The sequence below is a fragment of the Spermophilus citellus genome, assembly GCF_964194105.1.
Source record: "Spermophilus citellus genome assembly, chromosome: X".
Lineage (NCBI taxonomy): Eukaryota > Metazoa > Chordata > Mammalia > Rodentia > Sciuridae > Spermophilus > Spermophilus citellus.
The window spans coordinates 26,693,673-26,710,733 of record NC_138190.1 but is presented as its reverse complement, the minus strand read 5'-3'; the positions used below and the strand labels follow the sequence as shown (position 1 = coordinate 26,710,733).

At 31.7% G+C, this 17,061-nt stretch overlaps 1 protein-coding gene across 6 annotated transcripts in view; it reads left to right on the top strand.

Moving 5' to 3' along the window:
• The window catches only part of DMD (dystrophin), a gene marked incomplete at its 3' end in the record, with an annotated part of 2,539,585 nt that overhangs the window by 1,125,226 nt on the left and 1,397,298 nt on the right, over window positions 1-17,061 (top strand). For all 6 annotated transcript variants that reach the window (XM_081277777.1, XM_081277778.1, XM_081277780.1 and 3 more), the window contains 2 exons: window positions 6,376-6,617; window positions 12,536-12,716. In XM_081277777.1, the coding sequence (XP_081133903.1) occupies window positions 6,376-6,617; window positions 12,536-12,716 (423 nt within the window). The remainder of the gene's footprint in view (window positions 1-6,375; window positions 6,618-12,535; window positions 12,717-17,061) is intronic.

Genomic DNA, 17,061 nt, shown 5'->3' with positions numbered 1-17,061 from the left:
GGAGAATAATTCTATGAAATGTTTATACATAAAACAATTACATATAATAGTAAAATTTTTCATATGCATATACTCATATGAAAACAAATTCATTACTTATTCTAGAAAAGTTTTAAGGGCTCTTTTTATGATATTACCAGTAGAACTGGCAAATGTATTACCAATTCTTGAAGTAATGACCACTCAAATTTTAATTGAAGAGAGAAACATTGAGAAATCTGAAATGTGACAGTGCTTCCAATCCCTGGTTCAAGTATTGTAAAGCTTACTTGAAGCAAGGGAGGACTGCATGATTTTTTGCTTCTTATATATAACTCTCCTAATGTTTGTCTTCATAGGAAGTAAACTATTGATTTGGTGTTCAGTGAGTTCACAAGTACACTGTAGTTATTTTGTTTTTACTCTAAGCTGAGAACTCCATCAGATACTGCCAGTGGTGACACATTTCTTAGAGAGGATTATAGTTTAAAATGATAGGCAGTCTCTAATTCAGCAGCAAGCGTAATCACAAATTAGTTAGTAAAAGGATACAATGTTTATATATATATATATATATATATATATATATATATATATATATTCATAAGACTTTTGATTCTCTACGATTCATATTTGCCAGGGACATCTAGAAATTTCTCTAATTTTTGGTGTGGCTGTCCTTAATTTTAAATTACATTAATTGTATGACAAATAATTCCAAAATTCTCTCTTATTAATACATGACTAGTTATTGATAAAATTTCTTTAAACAATTCATACATATTTTTTCTATATCCAATATTTATATATATTATATACTATTATTACTAATTTTAAAAAATAATTATCATTGGGACTGGGGTTGTAGCTAAGTGGTAGAGTGCTTGCGTAGCTCATGTTGAGCACTGGGTTCGATTCTCAGCACCACATGGAGGAATGGACAAACAGAATAAACTTATAAAAATTAATAATCATCAATTTGTTATAAAATAGTTTTTTCAATCATTAAAAAACTTCCTTTCCCCTAATTTCAGTGTTTCAGAGAACTGGTTCCTTTTCTTGCTTCCTGCATGTTTTTTTTTTAATATCCTCTATGTTAACAGTTTCTAATATGTATTGATTGCTTATTATATGTGATAATTTGTGTAAGTACTTCATATATGTTAACTTACAACCCTAATAAACTTTGTTCTATTTTAATCATTTCATAGATAAGAAATATGAGTTCACTCATGAGGTAAATGGCATTCTTTTTTTTTTTTTTGATATCAGAGGCACTTGACCACTGAGCCACATCCCCAACCCTATTTTGTATTTTATTTAGAGACAGGGACTCACTGAGTTGCTGAGGGCCTCACTGTTACTGAGGCTGGCTTTGAACTCCAGATCTTTCTGTCTCAGCCTCCAGAGCCACTGGGGTTTTAGAAATGCGCCACTGTGCCTGGCCAATGACATTCATTTTGAACTCAGATCTGTCTAAATCTAAAATTCTGACTCTTAATTTCTATACCTTTTATCTTGTTTTCTCATTTGTCCTAATGTGGAAGTCTTTCTCCTTTAATTCCTTTTCAGGCATGTTCAACATCTTTACTTTTTTTTGTTTGTTTGGACACAGCATAGAATTTTATTTAATGATCAACAAAATTCATTAAAATTTGCCACAAGGATTTTAATAGATACCACATAACGTGTTGATGTTTCATTATAGCTTGTTTTATCATTTGGAAATAGTCAACTATATTATTAATATTGAAAATTAATTCATGGTTATTTTTCCAATTTATAATAGGGTTGGTAAGGTTGCACTTTCTCAAGAGCACAGAAAGTTTTCTCTCTGTGTTGGCTTACATTTAAACAAATGTTAATTAAGGTATAGTCCAGCATAATCCATCAGTACCTTTAATTTGCTTTAGTATCTCTTATTTGCCTACTCAATATCTGGTTTCTGTTGACTTTTTACACATCATGGACTTCTTTCTTCTAAGTGCTTTTTCAACACATGCTGAAAATCTTTCTCTTAAACATGTGATCATTTAAATCCACAGCACATTTTTAAGTCATTGCCTAACAATTAAAAATTCTCCCCTGTGTATTTTTAAATTTTGCCCTTTCATTTTCCAGAAACAATTTTAACATTCTATCATAATACCTTTTCTCAAAAAAAGTGCCAGACATGATCAGAGTTTTATATTCTTTATACCAAACATCATTATTTTACAATTACTTAGTAGCATTCTTCAGAACATATTTTGGTATAATTCTTGTTCACTACTAAAAACCAAATTATCATGAATAGCATATAATGCCATACTTCCACATGTCTCAATAAGATTAATTCTTCCCTCAAATATTAGGAAGGAATTAGGAGAGTTTTTAGTTTCTCTAATCTATGGGCTTTCCCATAGCTCAATATACAGAGACAGGTATGTATTATTTTTTATTATTTTTTCCTCATTTTACCTATTTAGAAAAATATCCTCCAAAAGACGGATTGAAATGTTTGTTTCTTGAGTAGTATATGTTATCTTGAGTAGTATCATACTATGAATTTTATTAAAATTAGATTCATGTTTGGAAGAAATTGAGAGATTTGGTTTGCAACAAATGGAAATTAAAATATCTGAACACAGCAAAATTTAACAAGATAATATAGATGTAGAATTGAAATCCATATCTTTAGTCTTTAAAAAGGATGAAGTGGGAGGCATGTACAAGTTAGCAAAATCACCAGCCTTATGTTTGCTAGAGATGTCCTTCAGACTTTTTAAGAATTTAGTTTCTCAAATAGGAAAGACAGTACTATGAATCGGACATAACTTTCATATATAAATACACGACCAGTGAAACTCCACATGATGTACAACCAGAAGAAAGAGATCCTAATTAGAATGTGTTATACTCCACATATGGATAATTTGTCAAACTACATTCTACTGCCATGTACATGTAAAAAAAGAAAAAAAAGAAAATAGATTACACAAAAGGAGTTTAATTTCCATTTACATGTTGCAGAAATTTAAGTAAAATGAACATTCAAAAAGAAGATTCTCTTAGGCAACTTAGTCTTCTACTAAATAACTTTACCCCTTAGATATTTTAATCTAGAAGAACTTGTGGGTGAGTTACTCCTCCCTTTGAGATCCTAGGGTATAAATATGGGAACATGAAACATTCAAATATTTAGTATTTATAAGTAGGGCATGATGGTGAAAGCCTGTAATCCCAATGGCTTAGGAGGCTGAGATAGGAGAATCACTTCAAAGCCAGCCTCAGTAATTTAGCTAAGCCCTAAGCAATTTAGCAAGATCCTGTCTCAAAACAATCAATCAAACAAAAATCATAAAAAGGGTTGGGGATGTGACTCATTGTTAAAGAATACCTATGTTTAATCCCTGGTACCAAACATATCTCTCTCTCTCTCTCTCTCTCTCTCTCTCTCTCTCTCTCTCTCTCTCACACACACACACACACACACACACACACACACACACACACTGTCACATACAAAATAGTATACTTAAAGTTGTTTTAAAATTCACAAAGTAATTATTTTCTGCTTTATATAATAGCATTTATTAAAGGGTTAAAGGGGTTCTATATAAACTGACATATCTAAGAAAATCTAAAGTTTGTGAACTAATTTTGAGAGGAAATATATTAACTCATAGTATAGTATGATGTTGGCATACTTTCATGCTGTGTATAGGATAATATAATACTGGGCTTAGTTATATTTCAAATTATGAAAAAAGACTATCTAAGATGTCATCTATGAAAAGACATAGCACATTCCCTGACACATAGTAAATATTCCAAAAGAGTAATGGTGTGCTTATGTTTCATTTTTGCCGTTGATAGAGTTTTCCTGATTTTGGTTTTGGTGTAGGTGATTTTAAATCTTTCAAATGAGCTTCCATATTTATAAGTAAAAATCTTTTTCATACTAGAAAGATTATTTTTTCTGAGTGCTTAATATACTTTCTTGGTTCAATGGACAATCTGTTAATTTCTAGACAACCAATAGCAATAATAGAGAATAATGAATTTTGGATCAATGTTTTTATCCTTTTGTAAAATCATAGAACTCATAAATTAGTTCAGCAAAGTAGCAGGATATAAAATTATCACCCATAAATCAGTTGCATTTCTATACACCAATGATGAATCAGCTGAAAGAGAAATCAGGAAAGCTGTCCTATTCACAATAGTCTCAAAAATATAAAATATTTGGGAATCAATCTAAAAAAAGAGATGAGACACCTCTACACTGGAAACTGTACAACATTAAAGAATGAAATTAAAAAAGACCTTAGAAGATAGAAAGATCTCCCATGTCCTTGGGTAGGCAAAGTTAATATCATCAAATTGGCAATACTATCAAAAGTGTTATACAGATTTAATGCAATTCCTATTAAAATCCCAATGACATTCTTCACAGAAGTAGAAAAAGCAGTCATGGAATTCATTTGGAAAAATAAGAGGGCCAGAATAGCCAAAGCAAACCTTAGTGAGAAAAGTGACACAGGAAGCATCCTGATACTAGACCTTAAATTATCCTATAGAGCTATAGTAACAAAAACAACATGGTAACTGGCACAAAAACAGACATGAAGACCAATGGAAAAGATTAGAAAACATAGAGTCATTCCCACATAAATACAATTATTTCATATTACCCAAAGAAGCCATAAACATACATTGGAGAAAAGATAGCCTCTTCAACAAATGGTGCTAGGAAAACTGGAAATCCATATGCAGTAGAATGAAATTGAACCTATATCTCTTACTCTGCACAAAACTCAACTCTGAATGGATCAAGGACCTAGGCATTAGACCAGAGACCTTGTGTCTACTAGAAAAAAAGTAGGCCCAACTCTCTAACATGTCAGTTTAGGAACTGACTTCCTAAATACGTTTCCTAAAGCACAATAATCAATAAATGGAATGGTATCAAACTAAAAAGCTTCTTCCTAGCAAAGGAAACAATCAAGAACATGAACGAGAGCCTACAGAATGGGAGAAAATCTTTGCCACCAGCATCTCTAATAGAACATTAATCTCAAGGATATACAAAGAACTCAAAAAATCTTAACCTGCCTCCCCCCAAAAAAAGTAACCCAACCAATCAATAAAAAAGCTAAGGAACTGAACAGACACTTCACAGAAGAAGAAATACAATCCATCAACAATCGTATGACAAAATATTCACATCTCTAGCAATTAAAGAAATGCAAATTAAAACTACACTGAGATTCCATCTCACCCCAGTCAGAATGGCAATTATCAAGAATACAAGCAACAATAAATGTTGGTGAGGATGTGGGGGAAAAGGTACACTCATACATTGCTGCAAAATGGTCAATAACTCTGGAAAGCAGGATGGAGATTCCTCAGAAAACTTGGAATGGAACTACCATTTGACCCTGTTATCCCACTCCTTGGTTATTCCAAAGGACTTAAAATCAGCATACTACAGTGATGTAGGCTCTTTAATATTTATAGCAGCTCAATTCATCATAACCAAGCTATAGAACCAACCTAGGTGCCCTACAACAGATAAATGGATAAAGAAAATGTGGTATGTATACATAATGAAATATTAGCTATAAAGAAGAATGAAATTATGGCATTTGAGAATATCATGCTAAGTGAAATAAGCCAGCCCCCCCAAAACCAAAGGCAGAATGTTCTGATATTTGGATGCTAACCCACAACAAGGGAGGGCAAAATTAGGAATTCATTGGACTAGACAAAGGGAAATGAAAGGAAGGGATGGGGGGATGGTAACAGGAAAGACAGAGAATGAGACATATCTTTCTTAAATAATTATACAATCTGTAATTCCACATCATGTAAAACCACAATAATGTGATCCTAATTGGAACAAGTTATACTTATCTATATATGTATAATATTTCAAAATGTATTCTACCATCATCTAAAAAATAAATTTAAAAAGCATGCAAGTTATATTTCATTCCCAAACTCATTTTTAAATATAAAATGCAATTCAATTTTATAAAATATATATTAATAAAACATCATATTGAACATTTACTTGGAAATATCAAAACGTTTTCTCAATTATCAGCCTTCCATCTCCCCCATCAGAGTTTTGATCACTTTATTTTTTACTTAATACATTCTACTCTTGTAGGTCACTTCATTTATTACTTTATGAAATTCACATAATGTGATACTTATACAACTTTTATTATTCCCTATGGACAATCAGAAATCATCTCCATACTTTTAGATCTCTATCAGTAAATAAATGTTGTTGTTTGAAATCATTCATATAGTGAATACTTGTAGAGTAGAAACATATTGGTTTTCAGATCATTTCTTTTCGTCTGTGGCTTCAGGGGATATATTTAAATTTCTTTTTCTTTCTAGAGGGTGTTAACGCTGACAGCATCAAACAAGCCTCAGAACAACTGAACAGCCGGTGGATAGAGTTCTGCCAGTTGCTAAGTGAGAGACTTAACTGGCTGGAGTATCAGAACATCATCATCATCTTCTATAATCAGTTACAACAATTGGAGCAGATGACAACTACTGCTGAAAATTGGTTGAAAACCCAACCCACCACCACATCAGAGCCAACAGCAATTAAAAGCCAGTTAAAAATCTGTAAGGTAAGGATCTTTCTTTCCTCCTTCCATTTGGAGCATGATCAATAGAGTCATTTTAAGGCGATTTTCAAGAGGTAAATAGAAAAGTATTTAGTAAGGAAATTTTCCCCTTCTCTGGATTTATCTAAGCATAGTAAAGATTAAAATATAAGCAAAGAAAATCAGTTTGAATAAGCAGTGTATGGATGTTGAAGTCCTAAATGTATATTCAGCAAAGATATTCATGGCTAATTCATGTTGTCACTATGCAAAATGGTTAGTGTGGAAACCATGGTAGTCTTAAAAAAAAGGCCCATATTTTGGAGCTCTTTCCTTGATAGGAACAAAATTCAATCATGTGCTGAAAAAGTGGATCTATACAAATAGCTAGAAACACAGGTCAACAACAAATTGCTATGCTATACAATTGGATAAACAAGGAAAATTTTAAACTAAAGGCCTACTTAAATTAGTATAATTTAAGATTTCATTACAAATGTGTTGGAGTATATAGGAACCTCAAGGGAGAGTGCATCAATCAAACAGCAGAGTTTTTACCTCTCTTAGGCCAGAAAAAAATGAGGGAGAGAACTTATAGAAGCTCAAAAAGAGTTAGATTCCAATAGTAAAAGGAGGATGAAGATCCAGCCGAAACCACCCTGAAGGAAATGAAGCCCTTAAAATAAACTACTTTACTTTACTACCTACCTTCAGAATCAGGACAGGGCTTCACATTGATTAATGTTAATCAGAAGGCAAAGTCAAGGGGGCTGTAATCTGTAAATATCTCTCTTGGGTCAGAGAAGAAGAGTGGACAGTAGATTGGGAGGGGCAAACAAGATGGAACTGGCACAAATGGGCCTGAGAAAGAGATTAAAGACCATAATTGCAAATGATATGAAAACTAGAGATCTATAAAAATGAAAATAGCTTGAATACTTCCCATCATTACCATGAACTACACACTTTTCCTGGGAAATGGGAAATTGATTAAAAGATGGATAGAAAGGTTTCCTGAATGAACCATTAATGATTGAGGTGAATGTATTCAATATGAATGGAGGTTACTGTGAATACTCTTAAAAGAATGCTTTAAATAAAAGGGACTGGAGATGGACAGGTGACAGTACGGTCTGGTAAAGATATTGAACCCAGAAAGTAGTGGCGAGCTCAAAGTTACTTTTTTAATTTTTAATTTTTAGTTTTCAGTGGACCTTTATTTTATTTATATGTGGTGCTGATAATTGATCCCAGTGCCTTACACATGCTAGGCAAGCACCTTACCACTGAGCCACAACCACAGTCCCCTAAAGTTACTTTTAAAGGTGGGTAGAAACTGAAGGGCTTGATGTTTTTTCTCTAAATATTAGATTTACAACTTTTCCAGGAAGTAAATAATCTCAAGAAGTATGTTTTTTTTTAAAAAATAAAGAAAATACTACAAAGGCATTTAGTTTATTAAACAAATATGTAAACTAGGAATTTTCTATATTTGCATGTGTTTTATAGTTTAGTAACAGAACCCTTGGCTTCTTTCCTATGAATTGGAGGACTAATTCACATTAGTTATTTCTTAAAAAATATATAATGATATTACCTTAACCTGATTCTTGAGATTCAAATATAGAAATTAGTAGTAACATCCACAAAATACGTTCATCCTTAAAATATATATTCAGTATCTCTAACATAGTCAAGAATGATGCTAAGTAAGTTAGCTACCTTGGACTGCTATGACAAAACAAACAAAACTAAGTGATTGATTTCAACAACATAAAGTTCAAGATCAAGTCTGGTGGAGTTCAACTTCTGTTAAGAAGGAATTCACTGGCATGTAGATGGCTCCTTCTAACTGCAACCTCACATACTTTCCTCGGTGCATGTATGAAGGTAGAGGGAGGGAGGGAAGGAGAGAGAGAGAAAGAGAGAGGTTGATTTTATAAAGCCTCCAATTCTATAGGATTGTGACTCTACCCTGATGACCTCTTTAAACCTTAAATACCATATAAAAGCCCTATCTCTAAGTAGGGCCTCCTAGAGGGTTAAGGCTCCCACATATAAATTTTCAAGAAACAGTTCACTAAGAAAAACACAGCACTAAGTTTTGGGGAATAAGAGTGAATATTGACCTTGGCTTTATTATATGTACACAGAGTAGGGGACAGGTACATTAAGCAAATGAATAAATAAATAGATATAAAAATCACTTCTTGGACAAATTACCTCTGAGACAAATACTTTAACCAAAAGTACATAGTTTGGGGAGAATGTCTAACAGGGAAAACCTGACCTAGATGCAGCTACCAAGAACAGCTTCATTGATGGAGATATATTTTAGTTGAGACTTTTATGATGAGCTAGCATTAAATAAGAGAACAGTGCAGTAAAAAAACATTCAAAAGGAATACAATGGGATCCTTGTGTGGTGGCACATGCCTGTAATTCCAGCTATCTGAAAGGCTGGAGCAAGAAGAACAAAAGTTCAAGACCAGTCTGGAAATTGAGTAAAACAATCTTGCCTCAAAAAATAAGAAGAGTTGGTTATGTAGCTAAGTGGTAAAGGATCCCTAAGTTCAGTCCCCAGTATTGCAAAAGAAAATATAAAAACAAGAAGGAACAAGGTGGGAGGGTGCAGTGAAGACCAAGCAACTAAATAAAGGCCTTTGTGAATGTGGAACATAGAGGAGTAGGGAACTAAGATGAGCAATGAAGGTGAAAAGGCAGATGTATACAAACAAATAATAATTTGAGGGGAATATGCTAGAATTTTGATCTTAATCTGAGGAGCAACGTGAAATCCATGATAGGTGTATAAACATTCTTTCAAGGTTGTTGGAGTCATCCAAAATGAATTTTTTTTTTTTTGTGCATCCAGCCACAAAGTTTCGGCTTATGATGACACAATCCCATTTCTCTTTATCAACCACTACTCTTTCTCCCTGACCTTTGGGTTCCTATTAATTTTTAAAATAAGTTTAAGTAAAATATTTAGCAGATAAGCTTAATATCACTCATTCAAGAGATACAATTATAATATTTGACTATGACTAATGATAGGTAAATAAATTACATCATCTGATTTGTTAATTGTTTCTTTTTAGTTTTATTTTTTGGTACTGAGGATTGAATTCACAGGCACTTACCCACTGAGGCATATCCCCAGCCCCCCTTTTATTAAATATTTTTCTTTTATCTATTTTTATGTGGTACTGATCGTCAGACCCAGGGCCTCACATGTGCTAGGCAAGTGCTCTACCACTGACCCACAAACCCAGCCCTCCCCAGCACTTTTTTATATTTTATTTAGACAGGGTCTCACTGAGTTTCTTAGGACTTCATTAAGTTGCTAAGTCTGGCTTTGAACTCACAATCTTCCTTCCTCAGCCTTCAGAGCCCCTGGGATTACAGGTGTGCACCACAATTCATTCTTTCTTTCTTTTTATTTTTTGGAGACATTTCTGTATTAGAGTATAGATGTAGCTTATAATCTAATGCTCAGCACAACTGGTTCTTAATATGTTGTGGTTTAGAAAACCTTTTGAGAATTAGAAGGAATCCATGACCCTTTCCTGAGAAAAGTACAAAAATTTTCATCAGTTAAGCATATTATTCTAAAGGATAAACAAGCTCAGAAAAGATCCCTTATCTTGGAGGGAAGATCACACCAAGCCCTTTTATAGAAACAGTGGCTAATTGTTAACATATTTTAAATGTCGAATAGTTCAGTTCAAAATGATTTCTCCTATGATTTATCCTCAGAATTTTTAGTCTCGAGTGAGCATTTGTACAAATGTTTTATTGGTTTCAAAGTCAGCTTTGTTTTGTGCAACACACTTGATTGTACTTTAGGATTTCTAGAGCCCATTGAATGGGAAAAAATGACTGCCCTCCGTCTGGCATAATGTAAATCAGTTTCTTAAATGTTCACAGCAGATGTCAATGCTGAGTGTCAATGTGAGTCTAGTGTATTATGTAAAGAAATACGTAGGATTTACCCTTTATCTATTTAATATTCATTGTCCATGGATATGTACTTATCTTCTAGCACTTGATGAAAGGATTTCTATTTGAATGAATAAAGACCAGATGGGTTACCTTCCAGTTTGTTTAAATGTCCTCAGTCTTCAACTATCCAAAGATTTCAACTGTTAGAAATTAGCCTACCTGAATCAACTAATGATTATAACATCATACTATCATTCCTCGGAAAGTTATCTTAATATCTTCTAAAGCAGAACAAGTAGCATTGACCATAATGTAGTCTTGCTGCTGTGAAAGAAGTTTTTAGGTGATAAATTCATTTCTAACATCCCAAGACAAATCACTCTCTCCAAAATAATATGCCTGCATCCAAAATTAACAATTGATTTTATTTTGCCTTTTCTCTGTGATTGCCAGGAAGCTCAGATTTAAATTTAGTTCATAATTGCTGTAATTCTTTTAATTTTTCCCTCCTTGTAATTGGCTCATGTTCCAATTTTTAATGTTAATTATCCTGTTTTTTACATATTAAATGGTAAACAACCCCAAGTGCTTTTTTTCTAAAGGTAGCACAGGTATCAATTACAAGTAAGCAACCATGGTGATATTTTTAAAAGAACATTTCAAAATTTCTGTTTGAGTTAAAGTTATGTAAGTATCAAATACAAACTAATTAAAATTTCACTGGAAACAAGGGTACAAAAACATTTATGTAGAGAAAAGCACTGTCCAAAACAAATACAATGCAAGACACAAACTCAAACCATATATAGACTTTTGAATGTTGTAGAAACTATATTTAAATATAAGAAACAGGTAAATTAATTTCATAGTGCCTTTTATTTAACCTGACTTGTCAAAAATATTATTTTGAAGTTTAATCAATATTTTTAAATAATGAAATCATTTGTGTTGTTAATTTTTTCACACTCAGTGTTAAGAATTCAGTGTAGGGACTGGGAATATAGCTCAGTTGGTAGAGTGCTTTCTTCACATGCACAGGGCCCTGGGTTCAATTCTAGAACCACAAAAATAAATAAATAAACAAATAAATAAAATTTAGTGTGAATTTTAAAATTTTGTACATCTAAGTTTCAAAAAGCCATATTTCCAGTGTTCGGTAGCTGTGTGCTTCTGGTGACTACCATTTTGGACAGCACATCACTATTCATGTGATTTTACCATCTAAACCAGAGTAATATCAAGAGTGAAAATGGGTGCTGTTAATAATCATATCAGGACAAAAGAAAACCTAGACAAATAATCAGCGTATTTGAAAAAGTGGCAATTGCTTGATTGGTCAGGAGAAGCAATGAGGCCATACTAAAGGTAGAGGCATACAGATATAAGTATATGCATTAACTGTGTGTGTGTATGTGTGTGTGTGTGTGTGTGTGTGTGTATATATATATACACACATATATGTATATGTGTGTATATATATGCAAATATTATATATGCATAAGATCTAAAATGTTTATGTATTGTAATCTAATACAGTATGGATGTATACATATATCTAGAGAGTACATATGATTTATATTTATACACATGAAATAATAAATATTATTTATTGAATGAACTTAGAGTTTGAAGCAAAGGCAAACAATTTTGAGATAACAGGGGTGCAGTCAAACATCTTTTTATGGAAAACATTTAAGATCATTCATAGTACTTTTCCAGTGCATGCATTCATGCCCATTAATTCTCTAAATGATATCATCTTGAATTTAAAGATCATCATATATGGTAATAGAAATTGAAAATAGAGCCCTGGCATTCTTAAATTGATGATTAGTGGTTTAGATTTTCTTAAACCATCATGGATGTTTCTTATCCAGTGTTTGTTAAAGGTATTAAGTTAAGCTTGCATCGCTGCCTTTTAACAATTTAGTTTGCAAAATGTAATGTATGCAAAGTAAAAGTGTTATTTACTTTTAATACTCTAAATTATGGTACAGGATGAAGTCAACCGGCTGTCAGCTCTTCAGCCTCAAATTGAGCGATTAAAAATTCAAAGCATAGCCCTGAAAGAGAAAGGACAAGGGCCAATGTTCCTGGATGCAGACTTTGTGGCCTTTACAAATCATTTTAACCAAGTCTTTGCTGATGTGCAGGCCAGAGAGAAAGAGCTACAAACAAGTAAGTAAAAATACTATAAAGTACTAACTTGAAAGTTTTCAAATTGATTATTTGTGTGGAGAACAGAAAATACTAACATTAAAGAATAACTTTTTTGGATAGAACTATTTCTCTACAACCTCTGTTAATAAGTAATAAAATAACTTGTGTTGGCAAACAACATATTTCTTCCCCCCCATAATAATTTCACAACTGCACTGAAAAGCAAATAAAACATGTTTTTTATACCTATAACTTATCCTTGGTGGGTTGCAAATTTCAGAATCAGGCATTTTGAATATTGAAGAAAATAAAAGAGCAGTTGAGGCCATGTGAGCAGGCTTTCATTAAATCCAGTTTGTTCTGTATAAAGATATTTTTGTAGGCATCTTTTAATATGTCTATCAATTCACATGGAGAGTATTATAGCTATAGCATATATGTGGCAACTGAAACTCAGCTATGGAAAAATTATACTTTGGGCTATATTTTACTTTTGGATAACTATAATTATATAAATTATCCTTTTCTCCTTTGATGATAAAATGAAAAATAAAAATAAAGTGGTTATACAAATGTATACCATGTGACTAGCAAATTTTTCAAGATCTCTCTTTGTCTTTCACTAATTTTTTCTTAATATACCTAGTATCTGCTCAGAAATATCTCTATCCATCAATTTAAATTTTAAGATAAGTTTCTTTTGAGACACATGTTTATTAACAGTTTTATTCTCCAGTAAATGTGTTTTTGATCTGCCACACACATACATACATACATACATATGTGTTCATGTGAATATACAAAGAATTATAGGATATATTTGGGGATTAAGGCATAAAGATAAAATATTTTTAAAAATCCATTTTATAAGAAGTGTAAGGATATGTGTTTGTTTCCTACAAAAATTTCAATTAGTTGGAAGATATGTTTTCCCACTGCATTTCTTTGTAAATATTTCAAAAAATTTACTATAGAATAACATTTCTAGAATTAATATGCTGAAAAAGTGAAGCTTTCCTCATTTCCTAGCTTTTTATTTTTAGAAAATGAAATGAACTACATAAAGCAAAATACAAAAAAAAATTTTTTCTCTTATACTTTCAAAGCAGTTTTTGCTAAGGGATTTATTTTTTCTGATGGGGAATTAGGTTATAAAACTTTAAAATAATATCAGCTCCCTCTAGTGGATTTCAGTATACTTCTTGCTTTACCTCTATACAACCAAATTTTGAATCTTCTAAATTTTTATATGTTGTTTTATTTAACAAAAATGTATTTTATCTTGTCATAAAAATCCATAAAACTCCCTTCAAATCAAGAATGTTTTAATGGATATACTACAACCAATGGGCAAAGAGCATTTTTACTGGAAAATATTTTGATTTTCATATGCCTATTAAGGCTCAACTTGTTTCAATTTAACAATAACTGAGATATAACAATAACTTGTGTTATTGCTAAGTAACACAAGTTATTGTCTTTTATTATATTGTGTTTTTATTGTGGTTTTTATTATAAAAAATAATAAAACATGCTGAATATTCATATACTCTTCAATATATCCATCCACATTATCATCTCTCTTCCTTTTCTATATACATGTAATAATTGTTTATGAAATTTCCAAAATTTCTCACTCTTTTTATTTCCAAATTAAAGTTCTCTCCTCCTATTTGATTTATTCAAACATTTTTAATGTTTCTACTCACCCTTTTAGAAAGCCTGCCTTGATTGATTGATCCTATAATTAAATATGAAATACATGTAATAAATGAAAATTTTGCTGCATTTAATCACACGGGAGGTTATTTTGTTAATTCATAAGTATTTCAAAGTATTATACATGTATATGCTATACTCACAAATTGTTACCATGGAGTAAATCTATTTCTTGTATTATTCCAAATTACTTTGAATATATTAAGTAATTAGCAAATGAGAGCTAACAATATCTCCTACACATCTGCCCTTTTATTTCATTTTTAATTTTTTTCTTTATTAGTTTTCTCGCAGTAAAATAAACTGACTTTATACTTTAAATGGTAAAAAAGCAGTATAAGGAATTGGTGTTTATAAATTGGCAGAAATTATATAAGAAATAAAAAGATAAAATGCACCTTATTTTTAATAAGTTTTAGTCTAAAATAACCTTTTTGTTAATTATATTACTTAGTCCTCAGGGGAAAAAAAAACGTCTTGAGTATATATTTTATTATCCCAGTGTCACATGTGAGCTATTAGGATTTGAATAACTGAAAGAATGGACAACAACATTATTCATTATAGTCAACTAGTGAAAGTAACTCAAATACCTATCAACTGATAAATATATTAAAAAATGAGTATGTTAATGCAATGCAATATTATTCACTAACAAAAAGAGTGAAGTACTGATTAATACTACAACCTAAATAAATCTTGAAAACATTGTCCTAAGAAGCCAGTCACAAAAGAATATGTATTATAAGATTCCATTTATATGAAATGTCCACAGTCTTTAGAGAAAAACAGATTATTTTTGGCCTAGAACTTGGAGACAGAGGACTTACAATTGTCTCCCAAAACAATTGCTAAAATACTTTTCTAATAACTAAAAACCAGGAAAGCTATGCTGTACTTCAGATGAATATTAAAATAGGACCTAGTTTATTATGAATAATCAATTAACAAAGAAGATATACCCTTTTTCTAAGTGGAAATTTAATCTACAATATAATTTGAGTTTATTTCAATAGTGAGGTGAAAATTGTGTCAAGAATATAATAGGGTTTTTGTTGGTTTGATTTGGTTTTAACATTAGTTAATGACAAAGAATGTGTTTTCTTTGTTTTAAAATTTCAAAAGGACATTATTTTGTTTTATCCCTGTATATTGCTGGCAAAGCATTGTATTGTTCATTCACTCAATGATTAATATTTGGAACATCTCCTATGTTCCCTGAAAGTGCTGGGCATCAGGTACTTAGAGAAAACCAAGAGTAATGTTTATGTCCTAATGTAGCTTACCGAAAGAGAGAGAATAACAATATCTAAATAATATCATAGATTAAAATCATTTTGGTGACATACACCCTGATGCTAGGGAGATTATGTTTAAACCAATCCTATATAATATGTAGGTGTCAAATGTGTGATAAGTTGGAGAAAAGATGTTAAGAGGAACCAAAACCAGGCAGAACGCCAAAGTTAGTGAAGAAGGGCTTGGCATGTCCATGAGACAGAAAGGAAGACAAAAAGACTGGAACCTAGTAAATCATGGAAATATTAGGACAAGATTAGGGTAGCATTTCTGAAGGCCCCTGTAGTTTACATGTAAAATTTGTGTTATATTAATAATAGTTGAAATCTCTAAAAGAATTTTCATTGGAGAAATTAGTCTTATTTGTATTACTGAAAACATTAGCCCCTAGCTTATATGTGAAGAAAAAAATGAAAAATGATTCTAAGAGGAAGCAGGAAGATAGCTAAATATAATAGCCACAGAAGTGAGAGTCCATTTCATGTTGAACTAGCATTGTGCTAGGGATGATAAAGAAAAATAGATGTAGCTCTTGAAGAAGTAATGATATGAGAGAGTGTGTTGAGTGGACACTCTTACTATAATTATAGGAAATAACGTCCCCTCTCATTGGGATAGTAGAAAAAAATAGGATATAGAGCAAATATAGTTTATGACCATGATTTCAAGTTCTGTAGATAGTTGCTGCTATTCCATATTAAGACACTGAGATTGAAAATTAAAATGGAGATTGACTTGAATGAACTTTTCCAACTCCAGGTTAGAAGATTGACTTAATTTGCTGTCTTAGAATTTGCATATTTTAACTTTTATATTTAATATGTCTAGGTAAATGCATCTTTTATTTCAGTAGACACACGCTCTGTTTATTTGCTTCTTAATTCCAGAGACAATTATGAAAAAACATACAATTTTTAAAAACTAAGTATAAATAGTACTTTTTTTCATTCTTTGTTATCTATACATCCAACAGCAAAAATAAAAGACATATTTATTTAAACTAATTATGTGATTGATATAATGAGGTACAAGAATTGCTCCTTGGCCTCGAGAATCTTGGCAAGCATGCCAACTTGCTATGCTGGAACATAAAAAAGTGTCATCTTTAAAATTTAACAGGATGGGGTTGAGGTTGTGGCTCAGCAGTAGAGCACTTGCCTAATGTGTGCAAGGCCTAGGGTTCGATCCTCAGCACCACCAAAAAATAAATAAATAAAGGTATAGTGTCCAACTACAACTAAAAATAAATATTATTTTTAAAATTTAACAGGATGTCTTGACGACAGAATTGTTGAAAGAATAGGGATAATTTTAGACAAAAACCTGTAACAGGGAAAATTCAACA